The sequence below is a fragment of the Drosophila simulans genome, chromosome 2L (assembly GCF_016746395.2).
Source record: "Drosophila simulans strain w501 chromosome 2L, Prin_Dsim_3.1, whole genome shotgun sequence".
Classification (NCBI taxonomy): Eukaryota; Metazoa; Arthropoda; class Insecta; order Diptera; family Drosophilidae; genus Drosophila; species Drosophila simulans.
Genome location: NC_052520.2, coordinates 5,170,273 through 5,185,779, shown reverse-complemented (window position 1 = coordinate 5,185,779; position 15,507 = coordinate 5,170,273). Strand labels below are relative to the sequence as shown.

Here is a 15,507-nt window from a genome sequence, read left to right as displayed (position 1 = left end):
CAAACAATGAATCCATAGCTAATGAAAATATCTTTTTGTTACAGTGCAAGGTAGCCGCTGTACCCCACCTGCATGGCAAGAACATTGTCTGCTGCGACAAGGAGGACTTCTGCAACCGTGACCTGTACCCCACCTACACACCCAAGCTGACCACACCAGCGCCGGATTTGCCCGTGAGCAGCGAATCCCTGCACACGCTAGCCGTCTTCGGCTCCATCATCATCTCCCTGTCCGTGTTTATGCTGATCGTGGCCAGCTTATGCTTCACCTACAAGCGACGCGAGAAGCTGCGCAAGCAACCACGTCTCATCAATTCCATGTGCAACTCGCAGCTGTCACCTTTGTCACAACTGGTGGAACAGAGTTCGGGCTCCGGATCGGGATTACCACTGCTGGTGCAAAGAACCATTGCCAAGCAGATTCAGATGGTGCGACTGGTGGGCAAGGGACGATATGGCGAGGTCTGGCTGGCCAAATGGCGCGATGAGCGGGTGGCCGTCAAGACCTTCTTTACGACCGAAGAGGCTTCTTGGTTCCGCGAGACTGAAATCTATCAGACAGTGCTGATGCGACACGACAATATCTTGGGCTTCATTGCCGCCGACATCAAGGGTAATGGTAGCTGGACACAGATGTTGCTGATCACCGACTACCACGAGATGGGCAGCCTACACGATTACCTCTCTATGTCGGTGATCAATCCGCAGAAGCTGCAATTGCTAGCGTTTTCGCTGGCCTCCGGATTAGCCCACCTGCACGACGAGATCTTCGGAACCCCTGGCAAACCAGCTATTGCTCATCGCGATATCAAGAGCAAGAACATATTGGTCAAGCGGAATGGACAGTGCGCTATTGCTGACTTTGGTCTGGCGGTGAAGTACAACTCGGAACTGGATGTCATCCACATTGCACAGAATCCACGTGTCGGCACCCGCCGCTACATGGCTCCAGAAGTATTGAGTCAGCAGCTGGATCCCAAGCAGTTTGAAGAGTTCAAGCGGGCGGATATGTATTCAGTGGGTCTGGTTCTGTGGGAGATGACCCGTCGCTGCTACACACCCATATCGGGCACCAAGACGACCACCTGCGAGGACTACGCCCTGCCCTACCACGATGTGGTGCCCTCGGATCCCACGTTCGAGGACATGCACGCTGTTGTGTGCGTAAAGGGTTTCCGGCCGCCGATACCATCGCGCTGGCAGGAGGATGATGTACTCGCCACCGTGTCCAAGATCATGCAGGAGTGCTGGCACCCGAATCCCACCGTCCGGCTGACTGCCCTGCGCGTAAAGAAGACGCTGGGGCGACTGGAAACAGACTGCCTAATCGATGTGCCCATTAAGATTGTATAAGCAGCTGTTTGTAGTCTCGTTTTAGGTTTGACCTAAGTTGCATTTAGTTTTCTGTTTTTGTTCAACATCTGTTGAATGCGCAGTTCCGACCTTTTGTACGGAATTTCATAGTTAGGTTCTAATCATAAGTTGCCGGTACTTGAGCGGAGCAAAGCAGAGGATCCTTCAGAGGTGCCTATACTACGGTTACTTTAACCGTCGCACTGATTGTAAGCTAGAGGTTAGATTTAAGTTGACAGGAGCTAGTTACTAAGGCCCCTTGCAAAATCTTTGGTTAGAAAAATGCTTTAACTATTTGAGAAATATAGGGAGTGTTTTGGATGACACCTATTCATGTTGATGTACATAAGTATGAGATCGAAAAAAGAAATCAATTGAAAGAATCGAAATTTATATGTAACATACTTTAATTTTTGTGCCAGCTTTTGTACGCTTTAACTAAACGAGTTAAGACGCCCATTCTTTGACCCCCGAGGCTTTAGCCTCAACATAGAACATGTCTTCATGTGTTTTGTTTGTATCTAGTGTTTAAGTGAAAACTTTGCAGACTTTGTGCAAGTAAATGCTGCCTTTTGTAAAATCCACGGAATTAGTTGCCTTAAGACAAAGTGTAAAGACAGGAGCCAAGAGACAGGAGCCCGACTCCCTTCCTCTCCTTTAAGTAGCACATATTTTTGTATGTATAACCAGAGATCGAGAAGTATCTCGAGAAGTGCACTTGTGTCGGCTCTTTTGTTTTGTGTAAATAGCAAAGATGTTTATAGGCCGCTAACCATACAGATATATAGTATATATATTATATATTATCGTTATAAGCGATTCTGTAAATACTATATATGTATCATTATCTGTAACCGTTTAACTTATATCTTATCGTTCTTATCATGTAACCTTGTTTAAGCTAGAGTTAGATGACTAGCCTGTAAGAGCAAAAAGTAAACTATATGAACTAGATGGATATGTATCTTTCAGTTTTTTTTCTGTTTCATTATTACTGCTCGCAGACCACAAGAACTAAAGTTTGTATTAAAGCGGTTAGTTAATTTATTTAAAAATAATAAAAAATTATAATTAAACCAAAAAGCTTGATTTTCTGTTGGTTTTATCAGCGTTCGTGATTCCTCTACTCGCCCGCCATCATCTCCATGAATTCTGTGATCGAAAATGGCAATTAGTCAGCATCACATATTTGGAAATTTGTAGGGGAAACTTACCATCAAAGTCCACGGTACCGGATCCATCAGTGTCAATCTCAGCGATGATGCCGTCCAGATCGCTGGAGGAGAGCTTGTCGTCGAGGGCGGCGAGAATTTCCTTGAGCGTTGAGGTGGTGATGTAACCATTTCCCTCGCGATCGTACAGACGGAAGGCCTCTTTCAGCTCCTTCTGGATGGCCTCGGCATCCTCCTCCTCCAGGAAATGGGCAGCGATGCTGCAGAAGCCGTCGAAGTTAACCTTGCCGGTGTCCTCCGGATCGTTGTCGTCGATCAGAGCCTGCAGTTCGCTGTCGTCGAACATCTGACCCATGCTGTTGAGGATCGTCTTCAGACGCAGCGTCTCGATGAAGCCCGTCTTTTGTGTGTCGAACATTTGGAATGCCTTGCGCATGATGTCCATTTTCTCGTCGTCCTCCTGCGGTTACCAAAAATTAACCCGATCACATCATGAACGATTGCACAATATCCACCCGCCCAGAGAAATGCAAAAACAACACCCGATAGATACCATTTTGTATCTGTTGGCCAAGCGACAATTTGCGAGCGAGCGAGTATTCCAATCTCCAATGCGTTCCAACTGCGTTGGCCTGCGGGCGCGCACTAAACCGATCGCCTGGCCAAGATCATTATTTATAAACAACAAATTTCGCTTAGTGGAAGCGTCACTCATACGCAGCGTTGTACACCTCGTCGGCAGAGGAGCAGCGGAGCAGAGCATCCCATCCATGGGTTATTGTTGGTTTGGCTTTTCGGCAAAGCACTTTATTAACAGCCATTGGAATGTGAACCGGTGGAGGTGGCGGTGGGTACAGAGGTGGAGGTGAAGGTGGAGGCGGATGCGCAGACTGATTCTGGCCAGACGCTGATCTAAATCAGATCAAAGTGTTACAGGTGCACTGCCTGCCTCCTGTTGGTTGGGTTATTGGTTGGGTATTGGTGGGTATGCGGTTGGGTAAGGTGGGAGGGTACTGATGCCTTAAGGTCGGCGGCAGAACGGCGACGTCATCTCCATCATCTTTGGCGCTGGCAGCCGGAAAAACGAGCGCACAGCGCACGCCACAATTATGCAAAAGAGCAGCAGATACAACGGATACACCAGATACAGCACATACAGATACAGATACAGATACAGATATAGGTACACCCTCGCATCCATATTTCTGTATGCGTGGCCTGGTCCGTCGGTCACTCAGTCAGTCACTAAAAATCGACTATAAACGTCTTCACAATCAGTCACAAAATCAGTGCGATTTTCTCACGGTAATTGTATTTTTAGTACTTTATAGCAATTTTTGTCCATATGATCATGAGTGTGGTGGGCCAGATGCCGATGGCTGGTCCACAGCCAATTCCACAGGCTCTTTGCCGTTTGCTGACTACTTGCTGGCTACCCACTGCCCATAGCCACTAGTGCTGCGGTTAACCACACACCCATCCGATCCTCAACCTCCATCCTCTCCACTTTGGTCCCGAAAATGTTGATTTGGTTTTAGATTTTTGCTTTAAAACAAACAAACAGGCATTCAGGCTGGCAAATGGACATCACGCTAGATGGACAGGCCAATTGTGGGCGATGCTATGCATGTAGATGTGGTTCTTTGGGCATGGGTTCGGATTTGGATAGTTCTGTACGAGTGGGTAACCTTCCGGCAACGGCATTTTTTGGCAAATGCGCACAGTAGTGGCTTTGATGGTCATTTGAGTTTTATTATTTATGACAAAACGTGAAGCACATTTGGAATGTCCCAGGGAGGTGACGGAATGGCACAATGGGAAGAGGTGTTGGGTTGGGTTGCTCTGGCGACCACAGTGCACTCACACAGTGTCATTTCGATTGTTTTTGCATAATTTCCAATGCCCAAAATGTGTATCTCTGTATAAATAGCTTGAGTTGAGTGTTGGCCACACTCGTGGCATAAGTTCTAATTCGAACGCTGACATTTTGGTGGCATGAAATTTAAGGCTAGATTTACGATGCAATTGCCACTGCAAATTGCTCTGCCCAGGAGCGAAGTCAACACGTTAATTAATTCCTGACTTCCTATTTATATTTAAATTGATGTAACAGTTTTTAAAATTCCATTTCTGCTCTTTTTATAAATTAATCTTATTTAACTTTTATGCAGAATTTCAATTCGTAGTTGTACTATAATATTATATATGTATATAGATGCAGATATTTTGCAATTAGTTAAGCTTTCCGATTACTTAGTCGGTTGAACGAGACGAACTTAATTAAAAAGATTTTATGGAACCTAGAGCATATAAAGTCGGAAAATAAAATAAATCAGTAAAGGCCTCTAAGAAATCGGAGAATGATGAATAGCATCTTGGTCTTAATAGGTAACTCAGGCTGTCTTAATAATAATGTCATAAAGTAATTGTGTTTTAGGCTTTTCGAGCGTTTTGCTCGTTGCTGGCCAAGATGATATGAACTGCTTTTCCCTGCAAAGCGAATTTTGTCCCAATGCCAACATTTCCTTTTGGCTATACACGTAAGTTGAATGGTTTTATACTATGGTTTTCATTATCTATCCGTATCTGCAGAAAAGAAAATCAGGAGGGAACTAAGCTTTCAGTATTTGAACTTAATCGTTTTGAATTTAATCACCACAAACCGCTCAAGGTTCTGATCCATGGATTCAACGGGCACCGCGATTTCAGTCCCAATATCCAGCTACGTCCGCTGTTCCTGACACAGGATTACAATTTGATATCCTTGGACTATCCAAAACTAGCCTATGAACCCTGCTATACGGAAGCGGTGCACAATGCCAAATACGTAGCTCGCTGTACTGCCCAGTTGCTACGAGTACTCCTCGAGAGCGGTTTGGTCAAAATTGAGGATCTGCACCTAATTGGCTTGGGCTTAGGTGCCCATGTGGCCGGGTTCATTGGACAGTTTCTTCCGGAACACAAGCTGGAGCACATCACAGCCCTCGATCCGGCAAAGCCATTTTACATGGTCAAGGATCCGGCTCTAAAACTCGATCCCACTGATGCCAAGTTCGTGGACGTCGTGCACACGGATGTGACGATGCTTGGCTTACTGGATGCAGTGGGCCACGTGGACTTCTACTTGAACATGGGTGTATCACAGCCCAACTGCGGACCCGTTAATAAGAGTAAGTAATATTTAGGCCATTTGCTTTACCCATATTTGCCATATTCATTGTTCTAACTTTAGTGGAGACCCATTTCTGCTACCATAACCGAGCCGCAGACTATTATGCCGAGTCTATTTCTTCACCTTATGGATTCTATGGCTTCTACTGTCCCAATTTCAAAAGCTTCGCCAAGGGAATTTGCGTTCCTGATAAAAATGTAGAGCTGATGGGCTTCCACGTCGATCCGAAGTAAGTGCCAGCAGCCATTTTTTTAAGATCTTTTTTTATCTATTTAATTGCAGAGCCAGAGGCAGGTATTTTCTGGATACCAATAATGGTCCTCCTTACGCCAAGGGCGAGAACTTTTCCTCAATAAGCCGCCAGCTAAAAGGTCGCACTTTCGTGAACGATGATATTATTGATAAAATGATTGAAACATAGTAAGGGATGCTATCCAGTCATTTAATAGAATATTTTTATTTCATAAATAAACGTGGAAAAATATACATACATATGTACATATACTATAACTATAACATACTATAGCTCTATTCTCGTGTAAAAATGTTTACCCTTTCAAAATCATATTTCGGCCTGGTCTAAATATTCAGGTGAAATACTTTCGACACTCTGACATGTTCAGGTGAGTTTGGCCCACCTTCGCAATCAACAGGAGGAGCCGCGCCGACGACCACGTCAACAACTCGTTGGGCCAGGTGACAGATGCCAAGAAAAAGGAAAAGTTGCCGCCACTCAGTTTCAGTTTCAGTGTGTATCGGTGTGCGTGAAAATAAATGTATATGGAAAGCAATTTCACGCGCCTCTGGCTTTTCATTCGAAACGAAACATAATAGAATTTCTTGGTTGCGAGGGGCGGCCAAAACGAACGAGTCAAATCGCAACTAACGCGAAACTAGCAGCCAAACAAGTGTTTGCATTCCGTCGCCAAGAAGCGACGACAGCCGAGGATGTGACTCGGAATCGAATCGACTCCAAATCAAAGCAGGCGACGGAGTTTGATCGATAAAAGTCAAACGACGGAGTTAGGAGCGCCCAAAGTTTGGGGGCTAATCAGTATCAGAACGGTGTAAATAGTTAGTTGGTAGTCAGTGGCAGAGTGCTACGTGGAAAGAACGGTCGAGGAGCTATCGGCATGGAGGAGCTGCAGGATGCCAGCATCCACCACATGACCGCAAAGGTAATCGCGGCCATCAAGAACACTAAGAGCTATGAGCCCATCTACAAGGAGCTGCAGAAGCTGGTCTGCAATCCCAGCGTGGACACCCACGATATGCGCAACACCCTCGAGGATGCCATCAAGAGCGCCGGACTGGAGACGGAGATCCGGAATATTGTCTACAACCTGGTCCGCACGCGGCTGTCCAGAACAGATGACAAAAACCTGGCCATCAAACAGGGAGCGGTGGGTACAACTTCTGAGATTCAGTTTATTAAAATTCCTGTAATGGAATTAAGAATAATTGGATTGGTATTTAATAGTATTCCATGCTGCTCCTATCATTTTCTACTTTTTGACTATGCAAAATTTTATTTTATATCTTAACGTTTATAACACAAATTATAATGCTACATAATACCGAGAGATCTCGAAGTGCCACAACTATAGAGTTTTCAAATAGTTCGTTAGCCTTAGGGACATTAGTATGTAGTGCTAGGGGAAATGAATTAAAAAAAAGCTATTTACTTATATATTTCCCATAGAAACCCACCGTTAGTGATCCACTAGGATATTTAAAAAGAGCTGGTGTGCTTTGGGATCGAAGGGTTCGGAAGAGTTTGAATGCCATGTGCACAGAACTGAAGGTTCCACTGCATGGACAACCAAGGATCAGTGCTGATCGCGAGGACTTTATGGCCAAGTGGAACGAACTGAGCAACTACAATATGGGTAGGCATCTCGTAAATATTGGAGCTAAAAATTAACCGTGGTTAATCTCCTAGATCTGGCCAACTATAGGCCTGTTTACGCTCCAAAGGATTTACTAGAGGTGCTGCTCTCGTTGAAAGGACCCGCCAAAACCACGGAAAATACAGAGTAAGTAACTGATGTAATCAGTAATTTGGATAAATAATCAATTTCCTCATTAGTCAAATCCCCCAATGGGAGTTCTCCCACATAGCACTTCCTGTGAAAAATCTTTTCGAGCTGCGTGCCCACTACGCGGATCTGCTGCGAAGTGATAGCTACTTGGGAGTGCCGGATCTTACGGTTCAGTGCCAGAGGATTCTGGAGGCCCGACATGCGCCCATGTGCCAGCAGTTCCTGAAGAAGGGCTGCACACCCGCACCCTATAGGGGAGCCCTATGGGCTTCGGTCCTGGACAGCAAGCTACATGACTATGTAACTACTGATTTTGGGATCAATAAACCTCATAATACATCTATATACCCCCAAAGGATATTGAATACTGGCAAAAGCTGCGCAATGCCGTCTGGACCACGGATCACATCGTGGACAAACTGGTCTTCAAGGACATTCAGTTGACGGCCTCCAACGACGACCAGTACTTTGTGTTCGAGGACGTGCTCTACCAGGTGCTGCTCTGCTTCTCGCGGGACACCGATATCGGTGGTTGTGTGGAATACGAGACGTTCCCGGTGAAGGGCAAGACCTACGAAGGTCCTCCATCGGGTGTGGTGCCCTTCCACGGCATCTGCATGTTTGCCGCGCCCTTTTGTTATCTGTATGACTCGCCTGTGAGTCTGTACTATACATTCCGGGCCTTCTATATCCGCTACTGCCATCGCTTGACCACCATCAACACGCATCCTCAAGGGATTGTCAGTCTGTGCCTGCTCTTCGAGAAGCTGCTGCAGACCTATGAACCGCAGTTATGGTCCCATTTCCGGGAGCTTCAGATACAACCGTGAGTTGGGATTGGGTTTTCCGTTAGACAGCTATTTCACCCATCTATTTCCCTAGCCTGCGTGTGGTCTTTAAATGGCTTATGCGAGCGTTTTCCGGACATTTGCCCCCCGATCAATTGCTGGTCCTCTGGGATCTGGTACGAAATACACCTTCGATCCTATTGGCACTGCTTATCCCTTCCCTTTCAGATCCTTGGCTTTGATAGCTTGGAGATCCTTCCTCTATTCGCCATCATCATTCTTAGCTTTAGAAAGGAGAGCATCATGCAGGTGGCCTCGTTGGATAGCATCGAAGCGATTCTGGCAGACTTATCTTCTATCAAGGTGCTGCCCCTAGTGCAACTAGCCCTAAGTCGGGACTAAAAGTGTGGTTTTAAGTTACAAAATTAAAGTATTAAGAGTGTTTTGAAATATAACATGTATGCAACTGGTCAAACTATATTTAATATAAAATCGTCATCGAATATCTAATTGCGTTCAACAAAGTCCAGCCAAACGCCGCCTTTTAAGGCAGGCATAAAGTAGGTATCATCAATTTCATTATCCTTGCGCGTTTTGGGATTAACCTTGACGTCAAAGTTTCGCACGATTTCCACCAGGGCAGCTTTGATTTGGGTGAGTGAAAACCGCATGCCTGCAATTATGCATCAATTTTGAAATAACTTAAATTGCTCCAAAAATGATGTTACCCACCGGGACAAATACGGGGTCCATCGCCAAAACCGAAGTATAGGCCCTGATCTCTGTACTTCTTGGCTCCGCCATTGATGTTCAGGAATCGCTCGGGCTTGAAGGATTGAGGTTCCTCGTAGTATTGTGGATCGTTGTGCAAGGCGTTCACAGGAATGATGACTACATCCCCGGGTCTCAGTTTCACGCTCACTCCGTTTTTGTTTGTCAGTTCGTACGGTTCAGTTACCACCTTGCGGGCAGCCAGAACAGGTGAGAAAATTCTCAAGGTTTCTGCAGATATAGATACAATTTCAGTATGCGTATAACTTTAGGTTTCACCAAAAACTCACCATGGATGCAGGCTTCGGTGAAGGGCAGCTCACTTATTTGCTCAAAGGTCAGCTCGGCGGTACCGACCTCCTCCCTCAACTTTTGCTGCTCCTCGGGATTGCGGGCCAGGAAGAGGAGTGTGTGGGTAAGCACTTGCGCGGTGGTCTCGAATCCGTCCGTCAAAAATGTCATTGTGTGCGAGGTCAACTCCGCCGCATTCAGTCCCTTTTTCTCCTGCAACTGCAACATGTAGTTGAGGAAATCATCTCGCTGCTGTGCCGCCGGACTTTCCCGTCGCACTTGGATGCACTTCCGCATGATGTCATGGAAGAACGCAGCCACGTCCTTGGCGAACAGGGAAACGGAGTAGAATTTCGTGATTGGTGGCCATAGATTGGCGACCACCGTGTAGAAGATGAAGCCGAAAGATTGTTCGAAGACGCGCTTGGTCATTCCCACCATGGGTGTGGGATTATCCGTGAAACTCTGGGCGGAAATGCCCAGGACACAATCGGAAATCACTTCGGTGGTGTAGCACAAGCAGAGATCCTTCGCATTTAGTCCTTGGGCGGGGGCCATCAGGCTCTGTCGCCTTATATATTCCACGAACTTTTTACAAACCCGCAGCGAGACGGGATAGGCAGCTTTGACCTTTTGGGGAGGCAGAGCGTTAATTGATTGGAGCACTTCAATTGATAAGGGTATCAGGGCACCCAATGAAAACAAACATTAGCACGAGATAAGTTTTGAATAAACAATTCGAGGGCAACCTAAGCTTACCCGATTTGCCGAAAGTCCGGGAGTAACTTCGGCGCGTCTTTCCTTCCAGGCCTCACCGGTCAATATAAAAGGATTGTTCGCCAGAATGGGATCCTTCTTGCTGTCGGTCTATTGTGTGAATTATCTCATGAGATGGGCTCTTAAGGTCAGTATGCATCTACCATCTACTCACAAACTTAGCCATCTCGTTGTCGTGGAAGCTGCGGAAGTCACTAACAAATATCTTGTGCGCATATTCCGGCGTTGTGACCATTAGTTGTGGAATTCTGGTTTGGAACACTCCCACAATGCTATCGGTGTTCTTGTACTGCCTAATGAGAATACAATCAGTAAGCAGATAGCGTAGCTAACTCCATACACATACTCATAGATCTCATCGATGTCGTAGACCACGTTCCGTTTCTGGGTGAAAACGCTGGGAAAACTGCCCACAAAGGGCCATGACTTGGCCGTAGGAATGCCCATCTTCTTCCAGTAGCTAAAGTTCCATGTCAGAAAGACATAGATCAAGGCCAGAATGGCCGCAATCACAAGAAGAGCCGTGGAAATCGTACACATGGCACAACGTCTCGCCAACGCGGATGAAAACCAACTGGAACTCAATTGAGCTGCCGCAGTCATTTAAATTGAACTTGCGCGGTAGTCAAGTGGATGGATTCACCCAGTAAACAAATTGATCAAATTGCCTTCACCACCGCTGTTAATGGTTGTCGTAAATAAAATTGCACCATTTGGTGATAATGCCTGATTTCGTTATCAAGATCAAGGGGCTACTATATACCTAGTCCTAGGTCGTGAGCCACAAAGTAGTAGTACAAAATTGTTAAGAAAAGCCATTTTGTGATATCATGATGAAACAGAACTTTTCAGCCACTCATTTCGCACTTATTATCATAGTATATGGCATCTGTATCTATAGCTCGCAGATAAAGATGTGGTTTAAGGGAGCGGTTTTAGTAGCACAGAGCAATTTAATAAACGGTTGTGAAATTGAACGACATGGACTCCTTAACCATAAACAATTAAAAGAAAATTAGCATTGCCTCGACTCTCAAATACTCTTAAATTTGAATAAATAAGTAGAATTGCAAAATGCGATGCTTGCTGAAAACAAAGAACAATGTGGCGTATCCAGAAGGTCCATCTATCAGTTGCATACTTTTCTGGGAATACAACATACCCATTTTCATTTTATGAAAGTAATGGGTATAGATAGTCTGACAAACAATATGTGTAGCAACTGGCTAAGTGGTTAATCAAATTTATTTCTGATTTTTAATTGGTTTATTATCTTATCAACAATTATAACAACACTTCAGCCATTTTACTATCGCTCCTTAAATTCTAGCCTTTCTTGTGAGTGGCTATAAAAAAGGTGTCATCCAGTCGATTATCTGATCGCGTCTTGGGGTTTACATTGATGTCATAATTTCTTACGATCTCCACCAGAGCTGCCTTGAGCTGAGTGAAAGCAAATGGGATGCCTATTATTCTACATGGATGTCTTCTTAAAAATAATAAATAAATCAATTTTTTAGACAATTTAAAAAATTTTAGAATTTGTATTACTTTTTATTAGAAAATCTCAATTAAATCTTGTATCTTGCAAGTATATTAAATCGGATAGCCAACCTACAACCAACATGTTGCGCACTAGCAATCGAACTTGTTGCGCATGCAACATCACTGTCGAACCGTGCTCGATCGAACCGTGTTGTGGATCATCCGCAACATTTGCCTATGAGTAAAAAATGTACTGCATTTTATTTTTCTCAGTCAGCTTTGATCTATTTAAGCTTAATTTTGATTTTTATTATTTCGAGTAAATAACTCCTCTTTATTCAGTTTTTTTTTTCAGCTCAAAGCTTACTACGATTATTGCTATTATTTAAAGGTCCTTAAAGTCCAGGTAAATACCACCCTTCAAGGTGGCCATGAAGAATGTATCATCTATCTGATTGTCCGAGCGGGTTTTGGGATTAACCTTGATTTCAAAGTTCCTCAAGATTTCAACCAGAGCTGCTTTGAGTTGAGTCAGCGCAAATCGCATTCCTAAATGAAGAGATCGAGTTAGTATGTGATTTTCAGTTACAATTTTCAAGTCACCAACCTGGACAGTGACGAGGTCCATCGCCAAAGGCTAGGTAAACACCCCTGTCTCGGTAACTTTTCATACCACCTCCATTGCTCTCAAGGAAACGTTCCGGCTTGAATGTCAAAGGATCCTCATAATACTGCGGATCGTGGTGCAGAGCTTTTACGGGTATGGTAACCACATCTCCGGGTTTCAAGTGCACAGTGCGTCCGTTCTTGTTCGCAAACTCAAAGGGTTCGGTGACCAGCTTGCGGGCTGCAACTTGCGGTGAAAACAAACGCAAAGTTTCTAAAATATAAAATTATTATGTAGTTAAATAAACTGATCTTAAGAGATCAAGATAGAATTTCCCACCATATATGCAGGCGTCCAGATGCGGGAGCTCGGACATTTGATCAAAGGTCAGATCCGCACTGCCAATTTCCTTGCGGACCTTATCCTGCTCCTCCGGATTACGTCCCAACATCAGCATAATGTGCGCTAGAACCAGAGCCGTAGTCTCGAATCCGTCCAGAATGAAGGTCATCGTGTTAATTAGAATGTTATCCGTGTGCAGGCCCTTCTTCTCCTGCAACTGCAGCATGTAGTTGAGGAAATCGTCGCGCTGTTGCTCTGGCTTTTCCAGTCTCAAAGTAATGCATCGCCTGATGATGTCCAGAAAAAACACTTCCGTTTCCTTGTTAAAGAACGGTACGCTGTAGATCTTGCGCACCTTCTGCCACAGGTTTGTAACAACGCTGTAGAAGATGAACTCAAAGGAGGTATTGAACACACGCTTTATCATTTTCAACAGCGGCGTGGGCGTGTCCGTGAAACTCTGGGCCGAGACTCCCAGGCCGCAGTCGGAAACCACTTCGGTGGTGTAGCAAAGGGACAGATCCATGGCATCCAATCCCTGGGAGCTGGCCATCTGCTGCTGGCGCCTAATATATTCCACGAACTTTCTGCACACGCTCTGCGACACTGGGTAAACGGCCTTGACCTTTCGCAATATAAAGATACAATTTTGATTGGGTAGGTGCTTAATGAGGTTACTTACTCGATTGGGGGACAGTGCTGGCATGATCTCCGACCTTCTTTCCTTCCATTCGTCGCCAGTTAACACGAACGGATTGTTGCCCAGGATCATGTCCGTTTTTTTGTTCACCTTTGAACATTAAAATTCAGTAATAGATATTCCATTATAAACTTAAAAGTACGTACAAAATTACGCCATTCATTATTATGAAAGCTACGGAAATCGGTGGCATAGATCTTGTGTATATATTCCGGACACATGACCAGCAACTGGGGCACTCGGGTGGTAAAAACGCCCACCATGTTTTCCGTGTCTTTATACTTTCTGCAAAAACAAAAAGTTCACGTCAAAAAGTAACTATATTACCTCTAGACAAGACTGTTCTGATTTTTACAACTATTAAGTATACCGAATTTAATAATACATACTCATAGATATCATCGATATCGTAGGCAATATTACGCTTTCTTGTAAAAATGCTGGGAAAACTTCCAACAAATGGCCAAGTGGGAGCCGTCTTGATGCCACGACTTCTCCAATAGTTGAAGTTCCATGTTAGAAACACGTAGACCAGCACCAATAGGGTTAGCACGAGGACAAGAGCTGTAGTTACTAGGCACATGTTGAATACTTATGAGCTACATATCAGCGATTATATTTATGCCTAAAAATGGGCATGAAGCAATCTAATCGTAGTTAAAAAGTAGTCAGATTGCAATAATCTTGTTGCGCATGGCAAGTCAATTAAAAAATAATGGGTAAAAAAAAACCGCAAATTTGGAAAATCAAATCGTATACAGTCATGTCAATAGAGCTGCAGACATACATCCCATAAAATAAACAATATATGTTTTATTGTTTTTTTTTTAATAATCATAATGCATATAAAGGTACAGTTGTTCACAAGAAAGGAAATCTTAAAATGCTACATAAATTATATTAACTCGATAACGGCTAATTATTTCATAACCAGATAGAAGCAGCAAAGTACACAAATTTAACATTTAAATCAAACTTAATTTTATACATAGTAAATCGTTCATATGTCTAATAAATAAATGTATGTATTTTCTCAATAATAATTGCTCAAGCGTTAAATAATAGAAAATAGTTGTAATAAACAAGTTGGATAAGTATAAGGCAAATATAATTAGGTTTATCAAAAAATATTAACAACAAAATAGGTATCTTTTACTGGATGGACTTACGTCACTTGTCAATATGCAAATTGCATTTTTACGATTTTTTTTTCAAAGAATTAATCTCTTCTTTTATGAATTCATAATATTTTTGTTTTTGTATACGCATTTTACATTTTTTCTTTATACAGAAAATTTGTAGGTTGGTTTAGCACCGGCATAGGACACTTGCTTCGTTTTGTTCAATGCTCGTGGCACGCACGTTTTCCATTTTCTTTTCTTTGAGAGCTGGCTTCGATGGTCAATGTATATTGGTAATTTGGAAATGAGTATCAGGAATGCTTGAAATGTCTAGCCCCCAGTGTCGGGATGGAGTTCAAGGATTGGATTCGAGCCCAGTGTCCTGTGGCTGGCGCACTGACTGTAATCCCATCGAACCCTTGGCCGTGGGAGAGATCTTGGTCTTGGGTAGAGTGATCCTTTTTGACGCGGGGGCTCTTTAGGAGCCGGAGTCCAAATGGAGGTCAATGCCCACTGGTGACAGCATCGCTCTGAGTTTGGGAGAAGGACGCGCTGAAAACTAGGGACATTGGTTGCCACGAGGATCTCCAGGCGATTGGTCTATGTGGGTCATGATTTTGTCTTGGGAGTTGTTTGCCGTTCTAGCCCATCGCTGGCAGCAGGAACTTGAGATCATTTCCTGCGAAAATGTTCCACGAAATTGGCAGGATGCTGATCGCAATTTCCCGATGCCCAGGATCTCTCTAAATGCGAAAACGTGCGTCGATGAGTAAAATGTTCGTGTGCGTATTTTGATTTCGTTTTAGCTTAGATATTTTTATATACAAAATGTTTGGGTTCTCTATAGTTTTCTTGGGATCATATACGTGGGATATATATGAATATAT

General features: G+C 44.0%; 5 protein-coding genes across 8 annotated transcripts in view; 3 read left to right on the top strand and 2 right to left on the bottom strand.

Moving 5' to 3' along the window:
• Positions 1–2,316, top strand: part of LOC6731059 (bone morphogenetic protein receptor type-1B) — a 56,041-nt gene extending 53,725 nt beyond the window's left edge. For all 3 annotated transcript variants that reach the window (XM_016178964.3, XM_016178963.3, XM_016178965.3), the window contains one exon: positions 45–2,316. In XM_016178964.3, coding sequence (XP_016023579.1) covers positions 45–1,352 — 1,308 coding nt within the window. In that variant the 3' untranslated portion in view covers positions 1,353–2,316. The remainder of the gene's footprint in view (positions 1–44) is intronic.
• Positions 2,317–2,378: 62 nt separating this feature from the next.
• LOC6731058 (troponin C) lies at positions 2,379–3,188 on the bottom strand. The gene is made up of 3 exons (XM_002078181.3): positions 3,078–3,188; positions 2,567–2,984; positions 2,379–2,504 (listed from the first exon to the last, which is right to left on the bottom strand). The coding sequence occupies exons 1-3, from the start codon at positions 3,078–3,080 to the stop codon at positions 2,476–2,478; spliced, it is 450 nt and encodes a 149-aa protein (XP_002078217.3). The 5' UTR covers positions 3,081–3,188; the 3' UTR covers positions 2,379–2,475.
• A 1,614-nt stretch (positions 3,189–4,802) lies between these two features.
• LOC6731057 (pancreatic lipase-related protein 2) lies at positions 4,803–6,182 on the top strand. Its single transcript, XM_016178966.3, has 5 exons — positions 4,803–4,912; positions 4,962–5,064; positions 5,117–5,694; positions 5,757–5,925; positions 5,979–6,182. Exons 1-5 carry the CDS (start codon positions 4,885–4,887, stop codon positions 6,115–6,117), a joined length of 1,017 nt encoding a protein of 338 aa, XP_016023577.1. The 5' UTR covers positions 4,803–4,884; the 3' UTR covers positions 6,118–6,182.
• Positions 6,183–6,660: 478 nt separating this feature from the next.
• On the top strand, positions 6,661–8,995 carry LOC6731056 (TBC1 domain family member 19). Of its 2 annotated transcripts, none has more exons than XM_002078179.4 (7): positions 6,661–7,099; positions 7,399–7,585; positions 7,639–7,732; positions 7,786–8,038; positions 8,095–8,564; positions 8,621–8,702; positions 8,755–8,995. In XM_002078179.4, exons 1-7 carry the CDS (start codon positions 6,830–6,832, stop codon positions 8,926–8,928), a joined length of 1,530 nt encoding a protein of 509 aa, XP_002078215.1. In that variant the 5' UTR covers positions 6,661–6,829; the 3' UTR covers positions 8,929–8,995. The 2 variants fall into 2 exon arrangements, with proteins under 2 accessions (XP_002078215.1, XP_016023576.1); XM_016178967.3 differs by lacking the exon at positions 6,661–7,099 and adding an exon at positions 7,246–7,338.
• LOC6731055 lies at positions 8,967–14,097 on the bottom strand. Its single transcript, XM_039294664.2, has 11 exons — positions 13,889–14,097; positions 13,646–13,784; positions 12,797–13,589; positions 12,458–12,730; positions 12,239–12,399; positions 10,712–10,965; positions 10,520–10,658; positions 10,348–10,455; positions 9,588–10,218; positions 9,259–9,528; positions 8,967–9,199 (listed from the first exon to the last, which is right to left on the bottom strand). Exons 1-11 carry the CDS (start codon positions 14,080–14,082, stop codon positions 9,033–9,035), a joined length of 3,129 nt encoding a protein of 1,042 aa, XP_039150598.1. The 5' UTR covers positions 14,083–14,097; the 3' UTR covers positions 8,967–9,032.
• Positions 14,098–15,507: the final 1,410 nt, after the last annotated feature.